At 40.1% G+C, this 26974-nt stretch overlaps 1 protein-coding gene across 1 annotated transcript; it reads right to left on the minus strand.

The window, feature by feature from the left end:
* Nucleotides 1-728: 728 nt before the first annotated feature.
* On the minus strand, nt 729-25173 carry LOC116406845. The gene is made up of 7 exons (XM_031891810.1): nt 24855-25173; nt 24468-24770; nt 8861-9187; nt 5959-6258; nt 5071-5184; nt 1892-1935; nt 729-986 (listed from the first exon to the last, which is right to left on the minus strand). The coding sequence occupies exons 1-7, from the start codon at nt 25171-25173 to the stop codon at nt 927-929; spliced, it is 1467 nt and encodes a 488-aa protein (XP_031747670.1). The 3' UTR covers nt 729-926.
* Nucleotides 25174-26974: the final 1801 nt, after the last annotated feature.

The following is a 26974-nucleotide window of genomic DNA, read 5'->3' on the forward strand; positions in this document are numbered from 1 at the left end:
CGGCAAAATAGGCTGCAAATCTCATTGCTACGTCTGCATGGGCTACAATAATAATCACACTATGGGGCACATTTACTAAGACACGAATCTGAACCGAATTGGAAAAATTCCGATTTGAAAACGAACATTTTGCGACTTTTTCGTATTTTTTGCGATTTTTTCGGCATCTTTACGACTTTTCGGAAATTGTCGCGACTTTTTCATTACCAATACGATTTGCGCGAAAAAACGCGAGTTTTTCGTAGCCATTCCGAAAGTTGCGCAAAATCTGGCGATTTTTTCGTAGCGTTAAAACTTGCGAGAAAAGTTGCGCCTTTTTCGTAGCGTTAAAACTTAAAAGGTGCAACGTTTCGCGCAAGTTTTAACGCTACGAAAAAATCGCAACTTTTTGCGCAAGTTTTAACGCTACGAAAAATCGCCACATTTTGCGCAACTTTCGGAATGGCTACGAAAAACTCGCACAAATTTTTTCGCACAAATCGTATTAGTAACGAAAAAGTTGCGACATTTTTTCCGAAAAAAACCCGCAAAATACCGATCATTACGAAAAAACGCAATCGGACGCATTCGGCCCGTTCGTGGGTTAGTAAATGTGCCCCTAAGGCTCCTGCCTTCAGCTTTGGAAAACCAAAGAGATGCGTTGGCCTTTCCGCCGACAATTGCCTTTGGTGCAGATGGAAAGGCGCTTCAGACCAATTAGTCACCCACGGTGCGACTAAATTGCTCAGTAAATCAGAAGTATATTGGCAGTGCTTATAAATATTGGAAAGGATATATAATTAATGTCCCATAGGCCTCATATATGCTATATGTGGAAAAAACATGTTATTTCCCCTCCATAATTTGCCATGTTCTCTGACAGAGATCCGGTTATGAAAACACAAATATTTGCTCCAGTCCAAAAACCAAAGTTTCCAGAAATGTCTTCATTCAGTTCTATGTGGATTCAGTGAGCCCCTGTTCAGCTCAGCATAAACAATTCCATCCTAAATTATAAACCAAACAAGGTTAATATTAAAATTTAGCAGGCTTCGGCCTTTATTTATATAGTACTGACATACTGTGTCCTTGTATACAGGCCACATATACAGTAGCCAGATGCATCACAACCCTATTGCATCTCTATAAGAGCATTTATTTACATAAAAGATATATACTGTACATGTAATACACAAGAGACATAAACATTCTGCACATTATATCCTTATAAAAGCTCTTAGTGATGTCACCAGTTATAATCAGTGCTTAGTGATGTAATTTCCGTCATGTGACTCATTGATACGTGTGTATTATAACAAAAATATACCAATATTAGAAGTCACCTTAGAGTTTCATGACCTGTATAAAAGCACTTGGCCGTTGGTGCCTATACTATCCTTATATTTTACTATTGGGGGTACATTATTCACTAATAACGAATGTACATATACTAAAAAACTCTGTTCCCTTGATGAAATCCCCAGATATTTTTGGTCTAAGGGGTCATTTATGAAGTGCAGTGTGCAAATCCCCATGCAGCGTTCCACCCATAATTCCCGTGTAATGGTGGCCAATCAGAGTTGATTCCACTGCAAATGCACCTGTCAAAATGGACGCAATTGGTTTGACACAAATCAGTTGCTTCTAACAATTTCAGAGGGTGGATGTGTGTCACTTTCAGATCATATATTCCAAACTGCATTTGCACCTTATTCTCTGGGCGTAATTCTGGTGCACCCATTGCTGCACCCAGCCGTAGGAACCCTGGGGCCACCATTAAGTCTAATGTGCTGGCAGCCGTGGGGATCCCAAGGCTCAATAGGAATAGTTGTGCATTGCCTCGATAAATTAGATCAATTTGCCATTCATTTATAAATGACCCCTGTGAGCACTTGTTTAATTCTGATTGTACCTGAGTGTCGCTTACAGACGTCTCTCGCTCAGTTTTCTTTTGACCTGAAACAGAACAAAATCATGAATTGACTGTATATTGTCACTTTCATTCAACATTTTGTATTTTATTACTGATCTGTCCTATTGGCACAGGCTTCACTCATCCTGAATTTAAGGTCTGTATCGCCTAACACCTGGAGCAAATGAGACCTCAAAGTCAATTGACTGGTTCATATAATGACTAAAACATTCAATTTAGGTGGAACAATAAGGATCCACTTGATCACATTGACATTGCAGAAACTAGGGGGATCATTCACCTTAAGCGCCCAACTCACTTGAGTGCCCAATATCTATATTTTCCTTATCTGATCACCCACCTCCCACTCTACCAAACAGAAGAAGAGTGTGTAGGAAGCAGAATAATTTAATATTTTTTAAAATCTCCACAGCTAAAGAGATAGTATGAATAAAGGCTACAATATTCCGCACTACCTGAATAAACAAATGATTGAGCCAATATGTAGGGGAGTGAATGATAAAACTCAACCTTAAATAATAGATCTAAAGTTATGCTCACAAACATAAGCTTAACATAGGATTCAAACAAAGAGCAGCTCTACTAGTTCACTGTGATTGGCTGACAGCCACTCATCCCCAAGCTTTTCACTGGCCCATGGAAATAATTCTCCTCCTATCGCTGGGGGTGTCACTGTTTATCTAAAGAGAAGACTCCACATAATGCCTTCCAGAAACTGTTACAGAATCCAACACTAACCCCTGGGTTAAACAGAAGAGGTTTAGGACAGTACTAGGGCAACTGGACTTACTGAGTAATCATTGAAGACGTTTCACTACTCATTCAAGCACTTCTCCAGTTCAACTGACTGGTATGGGAAGCCCTTGGCATATATAGTTTTCCACTACTGTACCATTGTGATTGTGGAAGAGTACATATACTGAGTAGTGATGGGCGAAAAGTTTCGCCAGGCATGGATTCGCGGCAAATTTCTGCGTTTCGCCATTGGCGGATTGTTTCGCGAAACGGATGAAAAATTTCGCCGCGGAAAAATTCGCCGCACGTCAAAAAATTGTCGCCGGCGTCAAAAAAGAATAGCCGCGGGCGACGAAACAATAGTGCGCGACAAAATAATAGCCGCGTGCGACGAAACAAGAGCCGTGCGACGAAACAAGAGCCGCGGGCGACGAAACAAGAGCCGCGCGACGAAACAAGAGCCGCGCGATGAAACAATAGCCGCGGGCGACGAAACAAGAGCCGCGCGCGACGAAACAAGAGCCGCGCGACGAAACAAGAGCCGCGCGATGAAACAATAGCCGCGGGCGACGAAACAAGAGCCGCGCGCGACGAAACAAGAGCCGCCGCGCGACGAAACAATAGCCGTGCGACAAAATAATAGCTGCGGGCGACGAAATAATAGCCGCGCGACAAAACAAGAGCCGCGGGCGACGAAACAAGAGCCGCGCGACGAAACAAGAGCTGCGCGACGAAACAAGAGCCGCGGGCGACGAAATAATAGCCGCGCGACAAAACAATAGCCGCGGGAGACGAAACAATAGCCGCGCGACAAAATAATTGCCGCGGGCGACATTTTTTTTTGTCGCACGACATTTTCGCCGTTTCACGAATTTTTCGCCGTTTCGCGGATCTTTTCAAAGATTCGCTAATTTTTCTGCGAAGCGAAACGGAACTGAGGACTTCCCATACCAGTCAGTTGAACTGGAGAAGCTGCTCGGATGAGTAGTGAAACGGATGGCGTTTCGCCATTGGCGGATTGTTTCGCGAAACGGATGAAAAATTTCGCCGCGGAAAAATTCGCCGCACGTCCAAAAATTGACGCCGGCGTCAAAAAAGAATAGTCGCGGGCGACAAAATAATAGCCGCGGGCGACGAAACAATAGCGCGCGACAAAATAATAGCCGCTGGCGACGAAACAAGAGCCGCGCGACGAAACAAGAGCCGCGCGACGAAACAAGAGCCCCGCGCGACGAAACAAGAGCCCCGCGCGACGAAACAATAGCCGCGGGCGACGAAACAAGAGCCGCGCGACGAAACAAGAGCCGCGGGCGACGAAACAAGAGCCGCGCGACGAAACAATAGCCGCGGGCGACGAAACAAGAGCCGCGCGACGAAACAAGAGCCGCGGGCGACGAAACAAGAGCCGCGGGCGACGAAACAAGAGCCGCGCGACGAAACAAGAGCCGCGGGCGACGAAATAATAGCCGCGCGACAAAACAATAGCCGCGGGAGACGAAACAATAGCCGCGCGACAAAATAATAGCCGCGGGCGACAATTTTTTTGTCGCACGACATTTTCGCCGATTCGCGAATTTTTCGCCGTTTCGCGGATCTTTTCAAAGATTCGCGAATTTTTCGGCGAAGCGAAACGGAACAGATTCGCTCATCACTACTAATATGTGTTAATGCATGAAAAGGCAAATAAGATTTAAGGGAATTCTTTTGCAGTTTTACCCTTCCATTATATACAAGAAGAGGGATTTGTGAGCTATTGCTTACTCATTACCAGGAAATATGTAGTATATGGTCACATAACTTGAGGCTATAATCAAACAGGGAGCTGTTTCTATTGAGTTGTATGTAGTACAAGGGAATAACTACTGTATGCTGGTATAGGTGTATGACTTTCCTGCACAACTGTGCTTAGTACAAAGGAACGCCTGTACTGGTATAGCTTATAGCAGGGGTCCCCAACCTTTCTTACTCGGGAGCCACAGTCAAATGTAAAAAGACTTGGAGAGCAACACAAGCACCATAAAAGTTCATGGAGGAGCCAAATAAGGGCTGTGATTGGCTATTAGGGGCCTCTATGCACCCTATCAGCTTACAGGGGCTTTATTTGGTAGGAAATCTTGTTTTTATTCAACCAAAACTTGCCCCCAAGTCAGGAATTCAAAAATAACTCCCTGGTTTGGGGGCACTGAGAGCAACACCCAAGGGGTTGGGGAGCAACATGTTGCCCTGAGCCACTGGTTGGGGATCACTGGGTTATAGTAACTCACTAGGAATTCCACATGGGAGGCTACTTTTGAAAATGTTTCTTTTTTTTATAAAGATTCATAAACAATGGAAAAGCTATGGCAGGAGATAAGGAAGGTCGGGGTGACCAGCCAGACACCGCGGCAGCTTAGGTGAGGCTATAAAAGCAGCCTCCTTGTTACCTGGTTGTTTAAAAATCCACAAGAGATGGCCGGAAAGTATTGTAAGTAACAAGAGAATGCCAATCAACACTGGAATTAGAGATGCGGCACATCTGTGGCCAAATGTTGTGCTTTCTATGTTTAAAATAAGAGAAAAGGGAAAAAATATAGAAAATACCAATATTATACAAGCAGGATATCATCCCATCATGTTATATCTATCTATCTATCTATCTATCGACTATCTATCTATCATCTATCTATCTATCTATCTATCATCTATATATTTATCTATCTATCTATCTATCATCTATCTATCTATCTATCTATCTATCATCTATCTATCTATCTATCTATCGACTATCTATCTATCATCTATCTATCTATCTATCTATCATCTATATATCTATCTATCTATCTATCTATCTATCTATCTATCATCTATCTATTTATCTATCTATCTATCTATCTATCATCTATCTATCTATCTATCTATCATCTATCTATTTATCTATCTATCATCTATCTATCTATCATATATCGATCTATCTATTATTTATCTACTGTATCTATCTATAATCTATGTATCTATCATCTATCTATCTATCTATCTATCTATCTACCAACCATCTATCATCTATCTATCTATCTATTTATCTATCTATCAATCATTTATCTATCTACTGTATCTATCTATAATCTATGTATCTACCATATATCTATCTATCTATCATCTATCTATCTATTGTATCTATCTATCTATTTATCTATCTATCTATCATTTATCTATCTACTGTATCTATCTATAATCTATGTATCTATCATCTATCTATCTATCTATCTATCTATCATCTATCTATCTATCTATCTATCTATCTATCCATAGTTATCATATATTGCACAACATACCTTTGCTGACAATATTAAGGTGAGCACTGATAACAGAGGAATTAAAGTGAACCTCACAAGTCAGTTTCCCATTGTCCCATTGTGTTCTGTCAACTGTGATGGGATTAATAAAGTTCCAAGTCCCTGCAGGATGTTCCATAGCAATCACTTTGCCCTCATGATGGTTCCCAGAAATGTTCCAAATCAAACGGACTATTTGGTGCAATGTACGAACCATGCAGGTCAGATGAATGGGTTGGGAATCCAGAGGGACTTTGTATGGAGCCAGGAGATGGACAGTGGTATTTGATGTAGAAGCATCTAAAATCATAAAAAGATGTAACAAAGAACTGGACACATCCCAGACTCACTTATGTATTATAAGGGATAATGTACCCCCAACTGTAAATGATAAGGATATTAGCAGTCACTGAGGGGTTCTGTGCCCATATAAAGGCACAAGGCTGCAGGCTGAGTTATACAGGGAACTCTGAGTATCACTCATGTATTATAAGGGATAATGTACCCCCTACTGTAACTGATAAGGATATTAGCAGTCACTGAGGGGTTCTGTGCCCATATAAAGGCACAAGGCTGCAGGCTGAGTTATACAGGGAACTCTGAGTATCACTCATGTATTATAAGGGATAATGTACCCCCAACTGTAAATGATAAGGATATTAGAAGTCACTGAGGGGTTCTCTGACCATATAAAAGCACAAGGCTGCAGGCTGAGTTATACAGGGAACTCTGAGTATCACTCATGTATTATAAGGGATAATGTACCCCCTACTGTAAATGATAAGGATATTAGCAGTCACTGAGGGGTTCTGTGCCCATATAAAGGTACAAGGCTGCAGGCTGAGTTATATAGGGAACTCTGAGTATCACTCATGTATTATAAGGGATAATGTACCCCCTACTGTAAATGATAAGGATATTAGCAGTCACTGAGGGGTTCTGTGCCCATATAAAGGCACAAGGCTGCAGGCTGAGTTATACAGGGAACTCTGAGTATCACTCATGTATTATAAGGGATAATGTACCCCCTACTGTAAATGATAAGGATATTAGCAGTCACAGAGGGGTTCTGTGCCCATATAAAGGCACAAGACTGCAGGCTGAGTTATACAGGGAACTCTGAGTATCACTCATGTATTATAAGGGATAATGTACCCCCTACTGTAAATGATAAGGATATTAGCAGTCACTGAGGGGTTCTGTGCCCATATAAAGGCACAAGGCTGCAGGCTGAGTTATACAGGGAACTCTGAGTATCACTCATGTATTATAAGGGATAATGTACCCCCTACTGTAAATGATAAGGATATTAGCAGTCACAGAGGGGTTCTGTGCCCATATAAAGGCACAAGACTGCAGGCTGAGTTATACAGGGAACTCTGAGTATCACTCATGTATTATAAGGGATAATGTACCCCCTACTGTAAATGATAAGGATATTAGCAGTCACTGAGGGGTTCTGTGCCCATATAAAGGCACAAGGCTGCAGGCTGAGTTATACAGGGAACTCTGAGTATCACTCATGTATGAGTTACACAGGGAACTCTGAGTATCACTCATGTAGTATAAGGATAATGTACCCCCTACTGTAAATGATAAGGATATTAGCAGTCACTGAGGGGTTCTGTGCCCATATAAAGGCACAAGGCTGCAGGCTGAGTTATACAGGGAACTCTGAGTATCACTCATGTATTATAAGGGATAATGTACCCCCTTCTGTAAATGATAAGGATATTAGAAGTCACTGAGGGGTTCTGTGCCCATATAAAGGCACAAGGCTGCAGGCTGAGTTATACAGGGAACTCTGCGTATCACTCATGTATTATAAGGGATAATGTACCCCCTACTGTAAATGATAAGGATATTAGCAGTCACTGAGGGGTTCTGTGCCCATATAAAGGTATAAAGGCACAAGGCTGCAGGCTGAGTTATACAGGGAACTCTGCGTATCACTCATGTATTATAAGGGATAATGTACCCCCTACTGTAAATGATAAGGATATTAGCAGTCACTGAGGGGTTCTGTGCCCATATAAAGGCACAAGGCTGCAGGCTGAGTTACACAGGGAACTCTGAGTATCACTCATGTAGTATAAGGATAATGTACCCCCTACTGTAAATAATAAGGATATTAGCAGTCACTGAGGGGTTCTGTGCCCATATAAAGGCACAAGGCTGCAGGCTGAGTTATACAGGGAACTCTGCGTATCACTCATGTATTATAAGGGATAATGTACCCCCTACTGTAAATGATAAGGATATTAGCAGTCACTGAGGGGTTCTGTGACCATATAAAGGCACAAGGCTGCAGGCTGAGTTATACAGGGAACTCTGAGTATCACTCATGTATTATAAGGGATAATGTACCCCCTACTGTAAATGATAAGGATATTAGCAGTCACTGAGGGGTTCTGTGCCCATATAAAGGCACAAGGCTGCAGGCTGAGTTATACAGGGAACTCTGAGTATCACTCATGTAGTATAAGGATAATGTACCCCCTACTGTAAATAATAAGGATATTAGCAGTCACTGAGGGGTTCTGTGCCCATATAAAGGCACAAGGCTGCAGGCTGAGTTATACAGGGAACCCTGAGTATCACTCATGTATTATAAGGGGAAATGTACCCCCTACTGTAAATGATAAGAATGCCAAACCTGCATTTGTGACTCACTATAGGAAGGGTACAGTACATTTAATTGTGTGAGCAGGGGGAAATAGCAATCTTGCTCTAAGCGTCCCATTATATATTATCAAAGGATAAACCATGTTTTAACCCTTTGATAAAGTTAAAGAAAACACAAATTTGATCTAAAATGTTCCATTGCCTTTATTAGATTAACAATGATTCGGTCTCTTTAAAAACACTGACACATATTCAGACATAGAGGCATTAAACTCACCTCCCACAATGACACGGGTCCCCTTTCCAGCCATGGATTCGTATGAAGCACAGTAATATATTCCCGAGTCATTTATTTGCCCATTAAATATCGTTAGTGTCGTTCTGTTTGCATCAGAGCCGCATAGGTATTTATGTGTATTATTGTTGCCTGCGCACGTTACAACTGTCTTTGGAGCTTCTCCCAATGCAAAAGTCTTTCTGAACCACATAATCCTGGTGATGCTATCAAATTCACTGTCAAATGAACAAGAGATCCGGGCAGCGCCATTCACTTTAGCAAATACAACCTCTTCAACTGGATAGAGAGCCATCTGTACAGCCACAGCTGGGAAACAAAATAAGTAGTATGAGTCTGTGTATTATGTATATGTATGTGCTATGAGCAAGGGATATAAAGCATGGTGGTTGGTACAGGCTGAATTGGATAAGCTTGCCGTAAAAGTGTCTCTGTTAATATAAAAATAAAATGTTGACGGGCCATATCTCCACAAAGAATATTGGGATTTCTATGCAGTAGCAGTTTATGGATTTTGTGGGTTTTTTTTGCCTTTATAGGTTCACTCTCCACTCATACATACATTGCTCTTAGTGTGGGGGGACAGGGAGACAACCTCATTTATCCTTCCTGAGCCCACATTTCTGGGTAAATGACTGAGAAAGCAAGAAAGGGTTGTCCCCATATGTCATTTTTATTGGTCCTTTCTGTACCAGTTGGAGTGTCCCACAAGATCTTGGTACCTTTCAGCTATACATGGAGGGGTGAAATGGGGGAGTATGGGGTACAGCTAAAGGGGATCCATAGGACATGAGCAGTGTCGGACTAAGAACCCAGGGGCCCATCAGAAAACCTTAGACCATGGGCCCACTCTCCAAAATATTTTTCCTCCTTTCCTCACTCAACATCTTTATTCTCCTATTATTTTTAATTACGTGCTAGAACTATCCTTCCATCTATTTTACCTCTTTGTTCCACCGGGACATTTCCAGGTATCCAGGTGGGCCAGTCTGACACTTGACATGAGTCTCAACCATTTTAATAGGAAGATTGGGGACTCCCCATTGCCTCCCTGCTGTCTGGGGCAATAACTATGTGCTTTGGTGCAATGCTCTCTGCTGTGTGAGCTGGTCTCCTTGCATGGAACAGAATAACTAAGTGTTGCTCATCTGAGCAGTAGGGTTACAGTGACACTTGTGTATGTGTATTAGGGAACCTATGTGCATAGATCTGATCTCTATCTATTGGGTTAAAAAAAAAAATAGTTTAATGCTTTACCATAACCCAACTAAAATCTCATTAGTCCCATCTCAAGTGAAGAATAACCATTCCCCATTCCCTACCATCAGCCTTTATTCCTTGCACCTTTCAATACATGTCATGCATTCTATTTCATAATAATTCACTATATAATTATCCCCAAATGCATTTCCTGGACATTTGTTTTTGGGGAATGTCTGATGGAATTGTCAAAACTACCATAAAGGAGTCTATGTAAACGTTAGTGGTGTTCTAGGGTGCATATAGAATTAAGCAGGAAACCAGTGGGCTTCAGAAGGCTTTACTCAGTTATTATGAGCCTACGTTTGCTTAAAGCTGTGACAGATCTATCAGATGGTTCAAACAAGTTTTCTTACCTTTCGAGAAGAGAAGGAAGCTGAATAGACACATCTCTGTGTAGCCGGGGGAAGTCTAGCTATGCATCTCACAGGGGAACAGCTTTGAGAACACTGGCTTTATAGCCACGCCCATCACCCCTCCCCCCAAAATAAACCTTTTTTTCTTTCTATTTTACCTGTGATCGACTTAACTCGACAGCCTAACCTACGTACTGAATTCACATATAAACCACTTTTTAATTGGTTATTGTGATACCTTTACCAATCCTGTGCTGCCGCAATACGACTTAGCAAAGTCAAAACAGATAGTGTATAACTTGCATTTATATTATTTCTACCAAAATGCATAACTTTGCACTTATCAACATTGAACCTCATTTTCCAGTTTGCTGCCCAGTTTTCTAATTTTGTCAAATCGCTCTGCAAAGCGGCAGCATCCTGCATGGAACTTATAGCTTTGCACAATTTAGTGTCATCAGCAAAAATAGAAACAGTACTGTCTATGCCCACCTCCAGGTCATTAATAAACAAGTTAAAAAGCAAAGGCCCAAGGACTGACCCCTGCGGTACTCCACTAACCACACTGGTCCAATTAGAAAATGTTCCATTTACAACCACTCTTTGTACTCTATCCTTCAGCCAGTTCTCTATCCAATTACAAATATTATGTTCTAGGCCAATATTCCTTAATTTGATCATTAACCTTCTGTGAGGTACTGTATCAAACGCTTTAGCAAAGTCCAAGTAGATGACATCAACTGCCATTCCAGCATCGAGGCTTTCTGTAGTATGTACATGCGCAAACAGATATTCTCTCCCAAACTGTACCCCAAATTGTCTTCATGATGGACCACCTTGATGAGGGCAGCCACTCAGTTTCTATTGACCCACATAAAAGGTGAACTCCTGCCACCCCAGGCAGCTAATGTTAACTTCTTCTGTGACCGTATCACCATTGTCCCACATTGGCCTAGAGGTTAAGCGATCAACCCTTGATGTAGGATCTTATGCTAGAGACTCTGGTTTAATTCCCTGTGGAACTTCTTGTGGACCTGGACTTTATCTCCTGGGATCCCAGCATACTTAGGGGCTGATTTACTAACCCACGAATCCGACCCGAATTGGAAAAGTTCCGACTTGAAAACGAACATTTTGCGACTTTTTCGTATGTTTTGCGATTTTTTCGGATTCTGTACGAATTTTTCGTTACCAATACGATTTTTGCGTAAAAACGCGAGTTTTTCGTATCCATTACGAAAGTTGCGTAAAAAGTTGCGCATTTTTCGTAGCGTTAAAACTTACGCGAAAAGTTGCGCATTTTTCGTAGCGTTAAAACTTACGCGAAAAATGCGCAACTTTTCGCGTAAGTTTTAACGCTACGAAAAATGCTCAACTTTTTACGCAACTTTCGTAATGGATAGGAAAACTCGCGTTTTTACGCAAAAATCGTATTGGTAACGAAAAATTCGTAAAGAATCCGAAAAAATCGCAAAACATACGAAAAAAACGCAAAATACCGATCATTACGAAAAAACCGCAATCGGACTCCATTCGACCCGTTCGTGGGTAAGTAAATGAGCCCCTTAGTGTGCCTATAATAGCTGCCTTGCTTGCTGTAAAGTGCTTTTAGTTCTGCAGAAGACGAGCATTATATAAAAAAAATTTTGTGTCTGTTAGTTACCCCTCCCATATAGATTGTAAGCTCTACGGGGCAGGGACCCCCATCCTCTTGTGCCTTTGACTCTTACCCTCCCATATAGATTGTAAGCTCTACGGGGCAGGGACCTCCATCCTCTTGTGTCTTTGACTCTTACCCTCCCATATAGATTGTAAGCTCTACGGGGCAGGGACCTCCATCCTCTTGTGTCTTTGACTCTTACCCTCCCATATAGATTGTAAGCTCTACGGGGCAGGGACCCCCATCCTCTTGTGCCTTTGACTCTTACCCTCCCATATAGATTGTAAGCTCTACGGGGCAGGGACCTCCTTCATCTTGTGTTTCTGACTCTTATTGCAACTGTACCTTGTATTTATTTGTATTTATTGTTATACTGTGTATTTATCTATTATTATCTTTAACCCCCTGTTTGTATTAATGTATTCTACTCTACAGCGCTGTGTACATAAGTAGCACTTTATAAATAAAGATATACATACATACATACAAAATGATCCTATTTCCTTCAGGGCTCTCTGTCTATGCACCCAACTGATATTATGACACAATATACATGTATACTTCTAACAGAAAATACTAACCAAAACTAATAAATTGGTAAATCCCACCCAAGTTGTTATGCACACTATATTGGGGGTATTCACTCTTATGCCGAAATTCTGCGGCCCTGCATACGCATGCTAATGTAGACATAATATATCTCTGTATGGGATATGAATAGTGCTGAGTGAATCTGTCCCATTTTGCTTCACAGAAAAAAAATGGCGGGTGTCACGAGAGACTTTTTTTGACATGACTGCGCCCATTTTGCCATGCCTGGTGAAAAAATGTGCTCATCCCTAGATATGAATAAACCCAAGAAGCTGCTATGGGAGCTATAGTTTACAAGCTGTTGACAATCAGGCCACTTCTCCTTCTGGCTTCCTGTGACATGGATATAAATACAGTAGGTTCCCTTCAAGAAGTGTTCATTTTGTTCTGGTCAGACTGTCAGAGAGAATATGGCTGCGTAGGTATGGCTAAAACTGCATGACTAATGCAGCGTCGAGCCTGTCGTGCCCCCTTTTCCCTCCCCCTGGTACCGAAATAAGACAACGGACAACTTAAATTTGGGGAGAGAAGGCCGCAGTTGTTTGATGGAAAATTTAATATAAATCAGTAAATATATATGTAAACAACCATAACTTGTATTACTGTTTGTAAGTCCAAACATTAAAAAAGCAGTCAACTTACTTATACCTCTAAGGAGGTCTGACCCTAAGCCCAGGCCCGGAGCCTGTGTCCTGTCTATTTTCCAAGTCCCATTCTAGGATTATCCATCTCCCTGAGGACCCCAGGCCTACCCAGTTACCCAGTCATTTTCCAACTGCAACTTTTTAATTTCCTCTGGGGCTCAAAGTCGACCCAGCACTGCGACTACTGGACTCCTATCTAATAGGGAGGGAGGGATGCTGTTGATCCTGCTCCTTCTCCCGCCGGAATATTGTGAGTTCACATCCGGGGAGGGTCTTGCCTTTTCTTTGCCCTGCCTGTACCAACTGTAATAACCTGTGGTGGGAGGGGGTGAAAAGGGGGTGGCTTTTCCTCCTAACATAGTCATGCCCTGCTTCCCTAACATTTTATTCGGGTCATTGGGCTCCCAGCTTAGTAGCACATACACACAGTAAATATCTATCTGAGAAAATCTAAAGATACAGTAAATCGGGCCAAGTGCTTTTGGTGGCTTTTTACCCACTTTAAATGAGCTGAATAATAATATACTAAAAACATACACTTCAACTCTGCCATTAATCAATTAAAAATAAACAACCTTGCAAATAGATCGATGCTCTTATGGCTGTGAGCAAGGCAGAACACATTGCAGGGACTCAGACCAGTAAAGACCAAGACAAAAAAATAACCCATTAGTGACTTTAGCGAAACATGTTTAATGAAATGGTGCTGGACAACCATTGGCCTGAAATCTACAAGGAAAAGATGATTTCCCTTCAAAGGGGAGTTGTTCTATTCTCAAAGCGGTTCAACCCCTGTTTATTATAGTGATAATGTAGCAGGAATGACAACTCAAGACCCAAGAAGAGAACTAGAAACTGGTCTGTGATTTTTCCCAAAGCAAAGGAGCTCTTGGCTCCTTAGATACCAGGTCTTAATAGTATTAGATTAGGCAAAGAATAACCCTAGAAAGACATGGAGGCCAAAAAAAGAAACAAAGAAAGTCAGACAGTTTTAGTCAGCACTGTAACAGACTACATTGTACAGAATATACGTTTTAAAGTTATAGTGCTAAACGGAGAGAGTTCTTCTTCTTCATGTTCTTCACCACATCACAAAGGCTACCACTTAGCTTACCACAACGTTTTTTTTTAACTATTACTGCATTCGGCTGTTATTGTGTTTATGCTATCTTGGTTTGACTTACACAACTGAACAGTGCTGAGATGAGTTCCGCACCTTATGCTACTACCTCCTTCTTAGTAGCACATACTAAAGCAAATGAAGGGACATAGGAGATAAAAACCGAGGCCCTAAACAGTTAAGGTGACAGCCTCCAAGTGCTCTCATCTGTTTATACTGATAAACATTGAGATATTACCCTATTTATTCATCTATCATATATATTATATCATCTATCTAATGTACATTAGGGGCGCATCTAATCCATAGATTTGCTGGATATCAAATCCTTAGCAAATATTTTGGCCAAATGCTGAACGGAATCTGATCAAGATCCAAAACATGACTTTGAGTGACAAGTAGTGATGAGCGAATCTGTCCCGTTTCGCTTCGCCATTAAATTCGTGAAATGGCAAGAAAATTCGCGAAACGGCGAAAAAATTTTTGTCGCCCGTGTCTATTTTTTGTTGCCCGTGCCTTTTTGACTTGGTGCGCCCTTTTTGACACGGAAGTTTCGCAAAAACAATTTGCCAATGGCGAAATGCGTAAATTCGCCGCGAATCCATGTCTGGCGAAAAAATTTACTCATCACTAGTGACAAGATTTTGAAGTAATAATGTATTTTCCTATGAAAATCCATAGGAAAGTGTTAGTATTACTAGAAGGTTGAGGCGTGAACATACTTTTGCCCAAATGTCGCTTGAAAGTGAAACATTGGTTGCAACTTAATGTACAGTATGTCCTGTCTAATTCTATCAGCCATACTGGGATGGAGGCGGCACAATCCTCCAATAGGCTACAGTTCTGTTTTCATTTGCAATTGATCCTATAGAATGATAGAACCACTCCTAGCCCAGCATGGCAGAAACAAACAGCTCTTCTTCTTCACCTCTCTGTCTATATACTACTCACTACTACTATATAACTACTCCAGTGTTTATAAACTTTCCTTTATGGAACAAGGGCCTCTATGTGTGTATTATGTAATTCGGTCAATGAAGCAATAAGCAATAAGGTTCTATGTGTGGTCAACAGGAATGGGTTTGAGGCTGGAGGTTATGAGGAGTTCTCACGTCACACAATACGCTTTGTCCCTTGCCATTTCTATGTCTAAACATAGCTTAGAAGGCTCGCCTTTTCAAGTAGTTTATTTACTGACAGGATGTTTGTCACAAACCACATCTTTCCATTCTGTAAAAATCACACCTTAAGCAGTCAGCCGCCCATCTTGTTCTCCGGCCCAGAATAGGCTGATATGACTCCATTTTTTCCTGTTATATCAATTAGAGTTATACATCATAAGGCAGAAATTCTTCATTCTTGCTTGTCCCAAGCTAACACTGTAATGGTACGCTAGAGAAGAACAAAGGAACCGAGCAACTTTTGGAGATTTTGGGTGCTTCTGAACTAGCTTAGGATTGTGCAACCACAATCAATGGTCTTTATGACCCCTAGGTCATAAAAAAAAATGGAAGCAAATGTCGCAGCCATGTACAGGTATGGAACCCGTTATCCGTAATGTTCGGGACCTGGGGTTTTCCGGATTCCGTAATTCAGATCTCCTACCTTAAGTCTGCTAAAAAAATTATTTAAACAGTAATTGAATGCAATAGGATTGTTTTGGCTCCAATAAGGATTAATTATATCTTAGTTGGGATCAAGTACAGGTACTGTTTTATTATTACAGAGAAAAGGGAATCATTTAACCATGAAATAAACCCAATAGGGCTGTTCTGCCCCCAATAAGGGGTAATTATATCTTAGTTGGGATCAAGTACAGGTACTGTTTTATTATTACAGAGAAAAGGGAATCATTTAACCATGAAATAAACCCAATAGGGCTGTTCTGCCCCCAATAAGGGGTAATTATATCTTAGTTGGGATCAAGTACAGGTACTGTTTTATTATTACAGAGAAAAGGGAATCATTTAACCATTAAATAAACCCAATAGGGCTGTTCTGCCCCCAATAAGGGGTAATTATATCTTAGTTGGGATCAAGTACAGGTACTGTTTTATTATTACAGAGAAAAAGGAAACCATTTTGAAAAGTGTGAATTATTTTATTAAAATGGAGTCTATGGGAGATGACCTTTCCGTAATTTGGGACTTTCTGGATAATGGGTTTACGGATAAGGGGTTTGATTCCTGTACATTGTACCAAGCGCCATTGCATCTCTCCTGCCTCTTCTGATGAATTGTGTGCAAGCGTACCTATCAATGCTGGGAAAATTTGTAGCTACTGCTGCCCTGGACAAGTCACTTATTCCATGGTTCCACAGCGTGCTGCATCAATAGACAATGTAGGCTTGCACCAAGAGAATGGCATTTTAATTGTACATACTGAAAATTACTTAATCTCCCAATTTTTACCACAACTTGGATCTGATTCATTAAAATGCGCACATGCAATTCCATGATGCAATTGGCACAATTATGGCAGAAGCAGCTTCCCATACGGCTGAAAAAACACAGCATTTTAGAGGTGAACATATGGCAAATGGCATATAAAAAAACTGCCCCTTGCACCCTGCACCTTGACTGTGTGAAATGTATATTTAGAACAGGAAGTAGGAAGGGGTGTAACTGGAAGTGATAATTAATGGGCTATATTGCAGCACTGCCAATAAAAAAGTCAATGGTAGTGATGAGTGAAACGCATTTGGTGCGCAATTTTTTTTGTCTCCGCGTCTATTTTTTGTCGCCTGCACTTTTTGACGCAACACGCTTTTTTTTGGCGCGACCGCAACCTTTTTTTGATGCGACCGCGCAACAACAAAAAAATTCCGTGTGCTGAATTTTTCCGCAGCGAATTTTCACGGAAGTGGCCAATGCCGAAATGCGGAAATTCGCTTCGAATCCATGCCTGGCGGAAAAATTTGCTCATCACTAGTCAACGGTCAATGGTTTCCTTGCCGCCTAGAGTTAAAACGCATATGAAAAGCATCTGTTGTTGAATATTACTATTCAAAAAAAGTGATTTTATTAAGTTACAATGATAAATATTCTTATTTTGTGTGACTATCAATTCATTTTTGTGTTTTTGTTACTAAATACAACCAGGTTTCATATTGCTTAGGAGTTCTCTACCTTATACACTTTATGTCCAAAAGTATCTTGATGCCCCTTTTGAAATCATACAGAATGTAATCAACTGGAACACTCACTGTCAAGTTCCAAACGGTCCCAGGTAAAAAATTCAGAACAAGAACTATTCATCGGGTACACGGGACTGTGGACAACTATACACCAAACATAATGCCAAGAGTGAGCAGAAGTGGTAGAAAGATTGCAGCAATTGGACTCTGGAGCACAGCAAATGTGTTCTTTGGAATGGTGAATGGCACCTCACCAACTGGCAGTCAGACTTGAGTTGTCTGGATGTGTTGGATGTCTAAAGTACACTAAATATCTGAACATGTAATAATGACTGTAGCATGTGGTGGCTGAGGAACACTTATGGTTGTTTTCCATGTGTTGTACCCCTAGTTCTAGCAAAGCAAACCATAATGCTACAGTATGCATTGAAATTCTTCATTAAGTAAATTACGTGTTCCTGTATTGTACCAATCGTTTAGAGAAGGATGTATCCTGTTTGAGCACTATAATGTACATTTTCACTAAGCAAAATTGGTAGAAAATGGGTTTGTTGAGATGGAAGTGGAGGAACTTGGTGGCACAGAGCCCTGTCTCCAACCCGAATGAACCTTTGGAATGAATGGGAATGCTCTCTGAGAGTCAGGCCTCAATAATGTCTGATTGGACACTAATTCACCCAACAATATTCCAACATCTAGTAGAAAACCTTTATAGAAAAGACTTGGCTATAATAGCAGCAAAGGGACCACCAACTTTATGTTAATACCCCTTTATTTTGCAACAAGACATGGAACAGGCAGGTATATCAACAGGCTGTATGTTGTACCATGTTAAACTTTCTTAGTTCAAACATTCTGCTAATTAATGAACTTATTGGCTCAAAGTACAACAGTAAAGTAAACAATAGGTTTAAGGAAGAAACTCTAAGGTCCAAAAAAAATTCTGGTTGAGCCGCACTGTGTTTTATGAAATCCCAGAGGGGAAGACATGTAATATATTCTGTAACTTATCAAGTTATTTATTATATGGGGGACTGGGCCGATTGCCATCTTGGAGTCAGGAAGGAATTTTTTCCCCTCTGCGGCAAATTAGAGAGGCTTCAGATGGGGTTTTTGCCTTCCTCTGGATCAACTAGCAGTTAGGCAGGTTATATATAGGCATTATGGTTGAACCTAACTTACTATGTTACTATGTTACTATGTTACTATGAGAGTAAGAAACTTATGTTGGAAGACGAGGAAAGCTGTAAAATGCACATTCAGTTCACTTTTTTAGATTTAAAAAAAAAACTTCTGTTCTTCCCTTTAGATGATATGATTCCATCAAACACTGTAACATTTGGGTTTAGTTATTTATTCAGCCTTAGTTTGTATTCCAGATGTTCAGTTCAGGTTGTTTCATTGTCTGGAGACCTTCTGCCACGAGGAAGGCCCTGGAGTGCCAGCTGGCAGTAAACGATTCCCTGCTAAAAGATAATATGTTTCACCAGTAATCCTTGTTACATGTAGAGATGCATTTTACAGTACAGACACATGTCCCAACATCATTCAATCCCCAGCTCTAAAATTCTTCTACACACAAAAAACATAAAAATGAAAGTTCAGTTTGCCAAAACCTATGGTACATTAGACATTTTAACTACCTATGATGCTGTTAGAGCAGGGATACCCAACCTTTCTTACTCGTGAGCCACAGTCAAATGTAGAAAGACTTTGGGAGCAACACAAGCACCATAAAGTTCATGGAGGAGCCAAATAAGGGCTGTGATTGGCTATTAGGGGCCTCTATGCACCCTATCAGCTTACAGGGGCTTTATTTGGTAGGAAATCTTGTTTTTATTCAACCAAAACTTGCCCCCAAGTCAGGAATTTAAAAATAACTCCCTGGTTTGGGGGCACTGAGAGCAACATCCAAGGGGTTGGGGAGCAACATGTTACTCACGAGCCACTGGTTGGGGATCACTGTGTTAGAGTGACCATTGGGAGCCAAGACCCCTTTCCCCTAGGTTGATAAACCCCCATCAACCAAAACACCTCATGAGGCATAGGACTATTACGAATAAGATAGATTTGTTATTTATAGTTATGGAGGTCGGCTGTGGCAGTTATTTGCTGCTGTCGCCAGTCCAAATTTCCCATCCTTATGGTGCCCTGGAGGTGTGCTGTACAACTATATACAATATGGTGACATTTCCAGGACTTGTTAAGGACCTATTTTGGTTGCTTAGGGATCTATTTATTAAAATATGAAATTGTTTTTCCTCCAACATTTCAGAAAAAGAAGAAGTCACTAAGCCCTTTTCCCCTGGGTTTGATCTCTGCAGGGGTTTCAAGGGTACAGTCATGGCTTCCTTGGTCTCCAGATTTAACATTAAATAGGTATATTCCATCTTTGGAAGATTCAATTGTAGAAAAGTAAGCTTATCTTTAGCCATGAGCGAATCTGTCCCGTTTCGCTTCGCCAAAAAAATGTACGAATCTTAGAAAAGATTTGCAAAAAGGTGAAAAATTTCAAAACACAGAAACAAGTTTTCGATGTGCTCGGCAAAACAATGACACAATGACATTTTTTTTTATGTGCGCAAAAATATTTTTTGACAGAAAAAAAATCCACCAAAGGCGAAACGTGGAAATTTGCTGCAAATCCATGCCTGCCAAATTATTTCGCCCATCACTACTTATCTTTAGTGATGAAAATGTTTTCAGCGGGCATGGAAAAATGTTTCAAGCGTCAAAAAAAGTTGTCTTTGCATCAAATTTGGGGGGGGGGGGTCACATCAAAAAAAGATGTGGGTGACAAAAAAGTATTGTGACAATTGTTTTGTGGATTTTCCGCCGTTTCACAAATTTTCTTGTCGTTTCGCAAATTTTACAACAGGACAGATTCGCTCATCAGTACTTTTTTGGCAGGCATGGAGGAAAAATTTGTCGCACGGAATTTTTTTTGTCGCGTGTCAAATCGGGCGCGGTTCGTCAATTCGGTCGAGTAAAACCGGCATGGTCGCGTCAAAATTGGGTGCGGTTGCGTAAAAAAAAATGCACGCGACAAAAAAAAATAGACGCGGCCGACAAAAAATAGATGCGGGCGACAAAAAAGATGCGGGCGACAAAAAAGATGCGGGTGACAAAAAAATTGTGCGACAAATGCGTTTCATGAACAGATTCGCTCATCACTGCTTACAAATCTATCTAAATACATGATTATAACTGAACAATTCCAGGTACCTTTAATTATATATATATATATGTACCTGAGAATCACTTTCAGTGACTTCAACATCAGTCTTTTTCCTATTAGATTTTTTTCCTTTGATTCCTGAAAGTGAAAAAGGTGCTTTTTATCAATACAAATCAATATATTGCCTCCTTATTTTTTAAAGCTAGCCAAAGATTTGCCATGTCATTTATTTATAGTCAGAATTAGTTGTATGATCCCAAGCAAGCAAAACAATTCATGGCAATTAGTACAGCAGGTCTGGGGCTGCCCTTCCACTTAGACAACTGCTTACTCTTAGGGGCTGATTTACTTACCCACGAACGGGTCGAATGGAGTCCGATTGCGTTTTTTTCGTAATGATCTGTATTTTGCGATTTTTTCGTATGTTTTGCGATTTTTTCGGATTCTTTACGAATTTTTCGTTACCAATACGATTTTTGCGTAAAAACGCGAGTTTTCCTATCCATTACGAAAGTTGCGTAAAAAGTTGCGCATTTTTCGTAGCATTAAAACTTACGCGAAAAGTTGCGCATCTTTCGTAGCGTTAAGTTTTAACGCTACGAAAAATGCGCAACTTTTCGCGTAAGTTTTAACGCTACGAAAAATGCGCAACTTTTCGCGTAAGTTTTAACGCTACGAAAAATGCGCAACTTTTCGCGTAAGTTTTAACGCTACGAAAAATGCGCAACTTTTTACGCAACTTTCGTAATGGATACGAAAAACTTGCATTTTTACGCAAAAATCGTATTGGAATCCGAAAAAATCGCAAAACATACGAAAAAATCACAAAATGTTCGTTTTCAAGTCGGAACTTTTCCAATTCGGGTCGGATTCGTGGGTTAGTAAATCAGCCCCTTAGATTTGATCACTTAATTTATTCCCGTCTGTGGCCAAATTGCACTACAATCTGACTCATTGGCAAGCGGATAAATCTTATCTGAAAGCACATTTATTTTCCATTGATATGCCAATTATGTTGTATGTATAAGATGCCATGACTGAGATAGTACAAAACAAAAATCAAAAACATATCTGGCCAAACACTTTTTGACTTGAATGGTTACGTGTCTTTAATAAGATGGCAAATTTGAGAGTAAGTCATCATTTCAACCCCAAGAATTTGTTACTAAAAAGGGGAGACAATTGGATTTGGGCATTGGATATGTTGCAACCTAGAGGCCTCAATGAGTGTTGGAATCTGAATTGCTATTTGTAAGCTTATACATTGATTTGTGCTGATATATTGTTTTGTTCTTTCCTAGATATTAAGTTGGAAGGTATTTTGACCGATAACAAGTAAAGGTGACCAACTGGTTTGTATAGTATAGCCGAGTAAGCATGTTGCATACTGTTTATATATTGTATTTCACTTTCTTTTGACAGGTATAAGTGTATTATAGATAATAATGTATACATTTCTGGACTTTTTCTTGGAAAGGTCTTTCTACTGGACTTTGTATTAGTGATGAGCGAATTTTTTCGCCAGGCAAAGACTCGCAGTGAATTTCCGCATTTTGCCATTGGCGAATTGTTTTGCGAAACTTCAGTGAAAATTTGCAGCAGAAAAATTTGTTGCACATCAAAAAAGTTGCAGTTGCATCAAAATTGGGCGTGGTTGTGTAAAAAAAATCACGGGAAAGAAAAAAAAACGCGCAACACTGTTTTTCACTTCGGAATAAAATTGCCAAATATGAAAATTCGCTCATCACTACTTTGTATTAAACTATTTTGGACACTATACCCGTTTCTAATGTACAATTGTGATTATGTAATAGATGGCCCACCCATTCATATTCCCCACCCCTGGTTAAATAATGGGTGGGGGTTCATACATATATCCCTGTATGTGTACACCATTATATTATCTGACAAAGGCTGGTGTGACTGTCTAAATTGTTATTTCACTACTCACTTTCTGTGGCCAAAATGAAGTTTGGATAAATCCTGCTTAACATATACCAGTGTGTGCGGCCCTGTGTTGCTGACTGCTTGATTATAGTGATACTATGCATTTTCGCATTGGAAACGAAAATTTCAGAAGATTGCAAATATCACGAAAATGCTTACGAAAAAATCGTATTAGTCACGATAATATCATATTGGCGATCCGAAAGTCACGAAATTTTCGTACCGAACAATTGTAAACAACGGTAAAACCTTTTCCGATTTTTTCGTGCAAACATCTGAAAAATTCGTGCGGCGTACGAAAAAGTTGTGCGCCGTACGAAAAAGTCGTGCGGATGCCCGAAAAAATTGGCGAAAATGCGCTCGGAGCGTACGCATGAACGCTCGAGCGTTCATGCTTTTGTAAATGTGCCCCATAGTGTGTGGGTAGGTTCTTGTAAATGCACATTGATTGTATTTTGTATACTTATAACTTAATATTTAAAATATAATATGCACCCTTGTTACCTTGCCGTATTTGTCTCCAGAAGAGTTGTATTGGGAGGATCAAAAGAAGCAACAGACCGACAGTCAGGGAAGGTATCAGAAAGGCTGAACAGGCAGTTGCAAATGATTTCTCGGCTGTTCCTAGTTTTGAGGAGAAGTCACATTGTTACCTGATTTATGGCAAATGAGCCCACGCAATACATTTAGTGAAACAAACAATAAGTTTATCATCATATAAGATATTAAAACAACATAAAACACATAAAACTATTAAGAATTAAAGAAGAGCTACATGTCCTGAATGAAAATACAACTAAGATAACTTACAGTATATCCCAATCAGTGATCTATTAAAAAGTCTTATGAAACTGAGAATATGGGTAACTATGGGTAACTATTGACCTTACTGTGGGGGTAGAAGCCTGAGTATTAATTGATGTAACATAGCAAGTGCCTGAAGGAGGGACTTTAGTACTTAAAAACAACTGGTTATATATGGGATATAATGGGATGGGATACAATGACACATACTATGGGGGAGGGGAATATGTACAGTATATAAAAATGTAGCAGAAAAAAATGGAAAATAAAAGGAAAGAAATAATACTGAGAAGAGAAGCAATTATAATTAATATATGCCAGCTATTTAAAGGGGGAAATTTATTAACATTGAAGTGTTTTTTTTTTCACAATTCAAATTTTTTAGGGCTAAAACTCACACAATTCGAGTTGAATGTCTGGTATTTATTAAGTACAAAAAACACAAAAACTCAAATGTAAAACTTTGCCATCTAAAAGCGTGTAAGTTTTAATAGAAGTCAATGGGAGTTGTCCTAGGCAAAGTCAAGCCATATTTTTGATTTGAGATATTTGAGTTTTTGAATTATATTCGAGTTTGGAAACTCAAAAATTCTAGGTATTCAAGTTTTTTTCAATCGCACCAGTTTACCTCATTAATAAATAAGTGGACCTTCGATGGGCAAGTTTATTCGATTTAGAAAAACAAACTTAAAAATAGATAAATAAGCCCATAAACGTAGGCTATAAAGGATAAATTCCTTTCAGACTGACTAGGCTCTATCTGTGTTTCATTAATGGCCTTTCCAATAGAAACTACAGCTCCCTGCCAGACCACAACGGGGCCCTGTTCTATGGACTCAAAAACAAAGAGACAGTTTAAAAAAAGTATAATGGTTCTAGGAGATTATTATTACCTTCTTCGGTTATTTTTTTAAGAACATGGATTGGAGTGGAATTAAACCAAACACTGCAAACCAAATTCTCCTCCTGCTTCCATTTGTACATGGGAACTGTGATATAGTTCAGAAATGTCCACGTTCCACCAATATCTTCCATAGCAATTATTCTGCCTGAGGGCTTAGTCCCAGAGATGTTCCATGCCATATGGACCATGTGCTGAGCCCCTTGTGCCACACAGGCCAACTGGACTGATTTTTTGGAGAAAGTGGCACGGGAAGGGCCCAGCAGGTGAACTGAACTATTGGATGTGGAACTGTCTGAAAAGGAAAGAAGAAAAGAAGAAGAAATGAAAACTGTATATTATTATCAATTCACAATCAAGCACAAATAAAATGGCTTACCTCCCACAATAAGAGTTGTTCCATTAGCAAAGATCATGTTTCCATACTCGGCTGCACAGTAATACACCCCTGAATCCTTCCGCTGCACATTGTGTATCTCCAGATCCGTTCTATGTCTATCAGATGCGAGTTTGCACTTATGTCTCTCAGACTGATTAGAGCAAGACACCACTCTCTCAGGCGCCTCTCCCACTCTCCATGTCCTTCTGTACCAGGAAACTGTGCCCCCTGTCTCCAGGGTTCGATTGGACACACAGGGGAGCCTCGCTGTTCCTCCCACATCAACAAACACAACGTCCCGAGGCTGCTGTAGAACCATCTGAGCCACTAACACTGCAAAATAAAATTTGGAACACCATACTTTGCCAACTAAAAATCAATTAAATATTAAATAAACTCAACAGAGTTGGTTTACCTCAGATAAGGATTATATCTCACATATTAATTATAAAAAAAAAAAAAGTCCTCAGGACAGCACCTCACTCCAAAATGCTAATAGATAGCTGCCCTTGTGCACGGAATACAAAATACAAAATAAAACACAGCCAGCACCAAGGGTCTTATATAGTTCAAAACAATCTCAAGTGTATTGAATGTATAACCGACGTTTCGGTCCCTTTTGGGACCTTATTTTATATTAATTATATGTGTCCAATACAATCCAGCATACAGAGGTCTTTTGTAAAAATATAAATCTTATATCTATATAAGTCTTCATCAGGAATACCCACAAAAATACCCCTGTGATATTTAAAATAATTATATATTATATTTTTGTTTTGTTTTAAACATCACTGAGGTATTTTTGTGGGTATTCCTGATGAAGACTTAAGTTTGAGCCGAAATGTTGAATAAAGGTTTATATATTCATTTTTATGAAAGACCTACAGGTCATACAAATGCAGACTTCACAGACTTCTAGTAAACTATGACTGAATGGTGTAATTGTTTTATGAACCTTTTCAAGGCTAAATGTAACCAAAATATAATTGAATATCTCTTGAGCTTAGAGCTGTTAGAGCCGACTTGGGTCATGGAACACAAAGTGATTTCTGATATCCTCATATTTTACAACAGGTGTACATATAAAAATACCATTTATAAAGATATAATTTACAGATTGTCCTATAAATATAGGTGCAACTTAGAAAAAATTCAGAAGAGCGGGCAGGCACACTGGAACACATTTGTAAATGAATGCAGAATAAGTGTATATAGCAATGCCATCTCATATGGAAACAAATAGCCTTACGCATTTCATGCCTCAACATGGCCACTTGATCAAAGAAATGATTGTGTCCCATGTTCCAGCGTGAAATGCCTGATCATGTGCCTGCCTGATCTTCAAGAAGGTTTTGGTGCCAGTAGCTGGAGTAGAGATATTACGGGAGACTTTTTAGTTGCAAGCTCTATGGCCCCAACCTTTCTTACTCATGAGCCACAGTCAAATATAAAAAGACTTGGGGAGCAACACAAGCATCATAAAAGTTCATGGAGGAGCCAAATAAGGGCTGCGATTGGCTATTAGGGGCCTCTATGTACCCTATCAGCTTACAGGGGGCTTTATTTGGTAGGAAATCTTGTTTTTATTCAACCAAAACTTGCCCCCAAGTCAGGAATTCAAAAATAACTCCCTGGTTTGGGGGCACTGAGAGCAACATCCAAGGGGTTGGGGAGCAACATGTTGCCCCAGAGCCACTGGTTGGGGATCACTGGTCTATGTGCTGAAATTTATTTTATATGTTTTTGAGCTGAATAATATCTTTCACTTTATTTCTTTGGCATGAGTGTGAATTCTCTGATTACCTACCTCTATACAGTGTTAAATTCTAGCTGCAGTTTATACATTCACACACAAATATATATCTCAACAATAAATAAAGGTTTGCACTAGTTGATCTTCGCACTACTAACAGTTCACAACAGTGTTCACATTCAAGAACATGAAGCCTCAGGGCCTGAGAAAGGTCCCAATGGGGACCGAAACATTACGTCGGCTGTTTATGCTACTTTGAATACATGTTTTGATTTTTCATACATGTTTTGATTTTTCACAAGAAATCCCGGAGTTGCTGGTCTTTTTTATACTATTGGAACCCTTTACCGAGCACCCGAGGTAT

Source organism: Xenopus tropicalis, chromosome 8, assembly GCF_000004195.4.
Source record: "Xenopus tropicalis strain Nigerian chromosome 8, UCB_Xtro_10.0, whole genome shotgun sequence".
Taxonomy (NCBI): domain Eukaryota; kingdom Metazoa; phylum Chordata; class Amphibia; order Anura; family Pipidae; genus Xenopus; species Xenopus tropicalis.

Bases quoted from the DNA above. Each gene is read 5' to 3' on its own strand.
- LOC116406845 (XM_031891810.1), bottom strand. From the start codon at position 25,173: ATGGTTCTACAGCAGCCTCGGGACGTTGTGTTTGTTGATGTGGGAGGA. The intron at 6,259-8,860 runs GTGAGTTTAATG...TTATGATTTTAG, and splicing joins GACCCGTGTCATTGTGGGAG to ATGCTTCTACATCAAATACC. The intron at 5,185-5,958 runs GTATGTTGTGCA...TTTTAAACATAG, and splicing joins CCTTAATATTGTCAGCAAAG to AAAGCACAACATTTGGCCAC.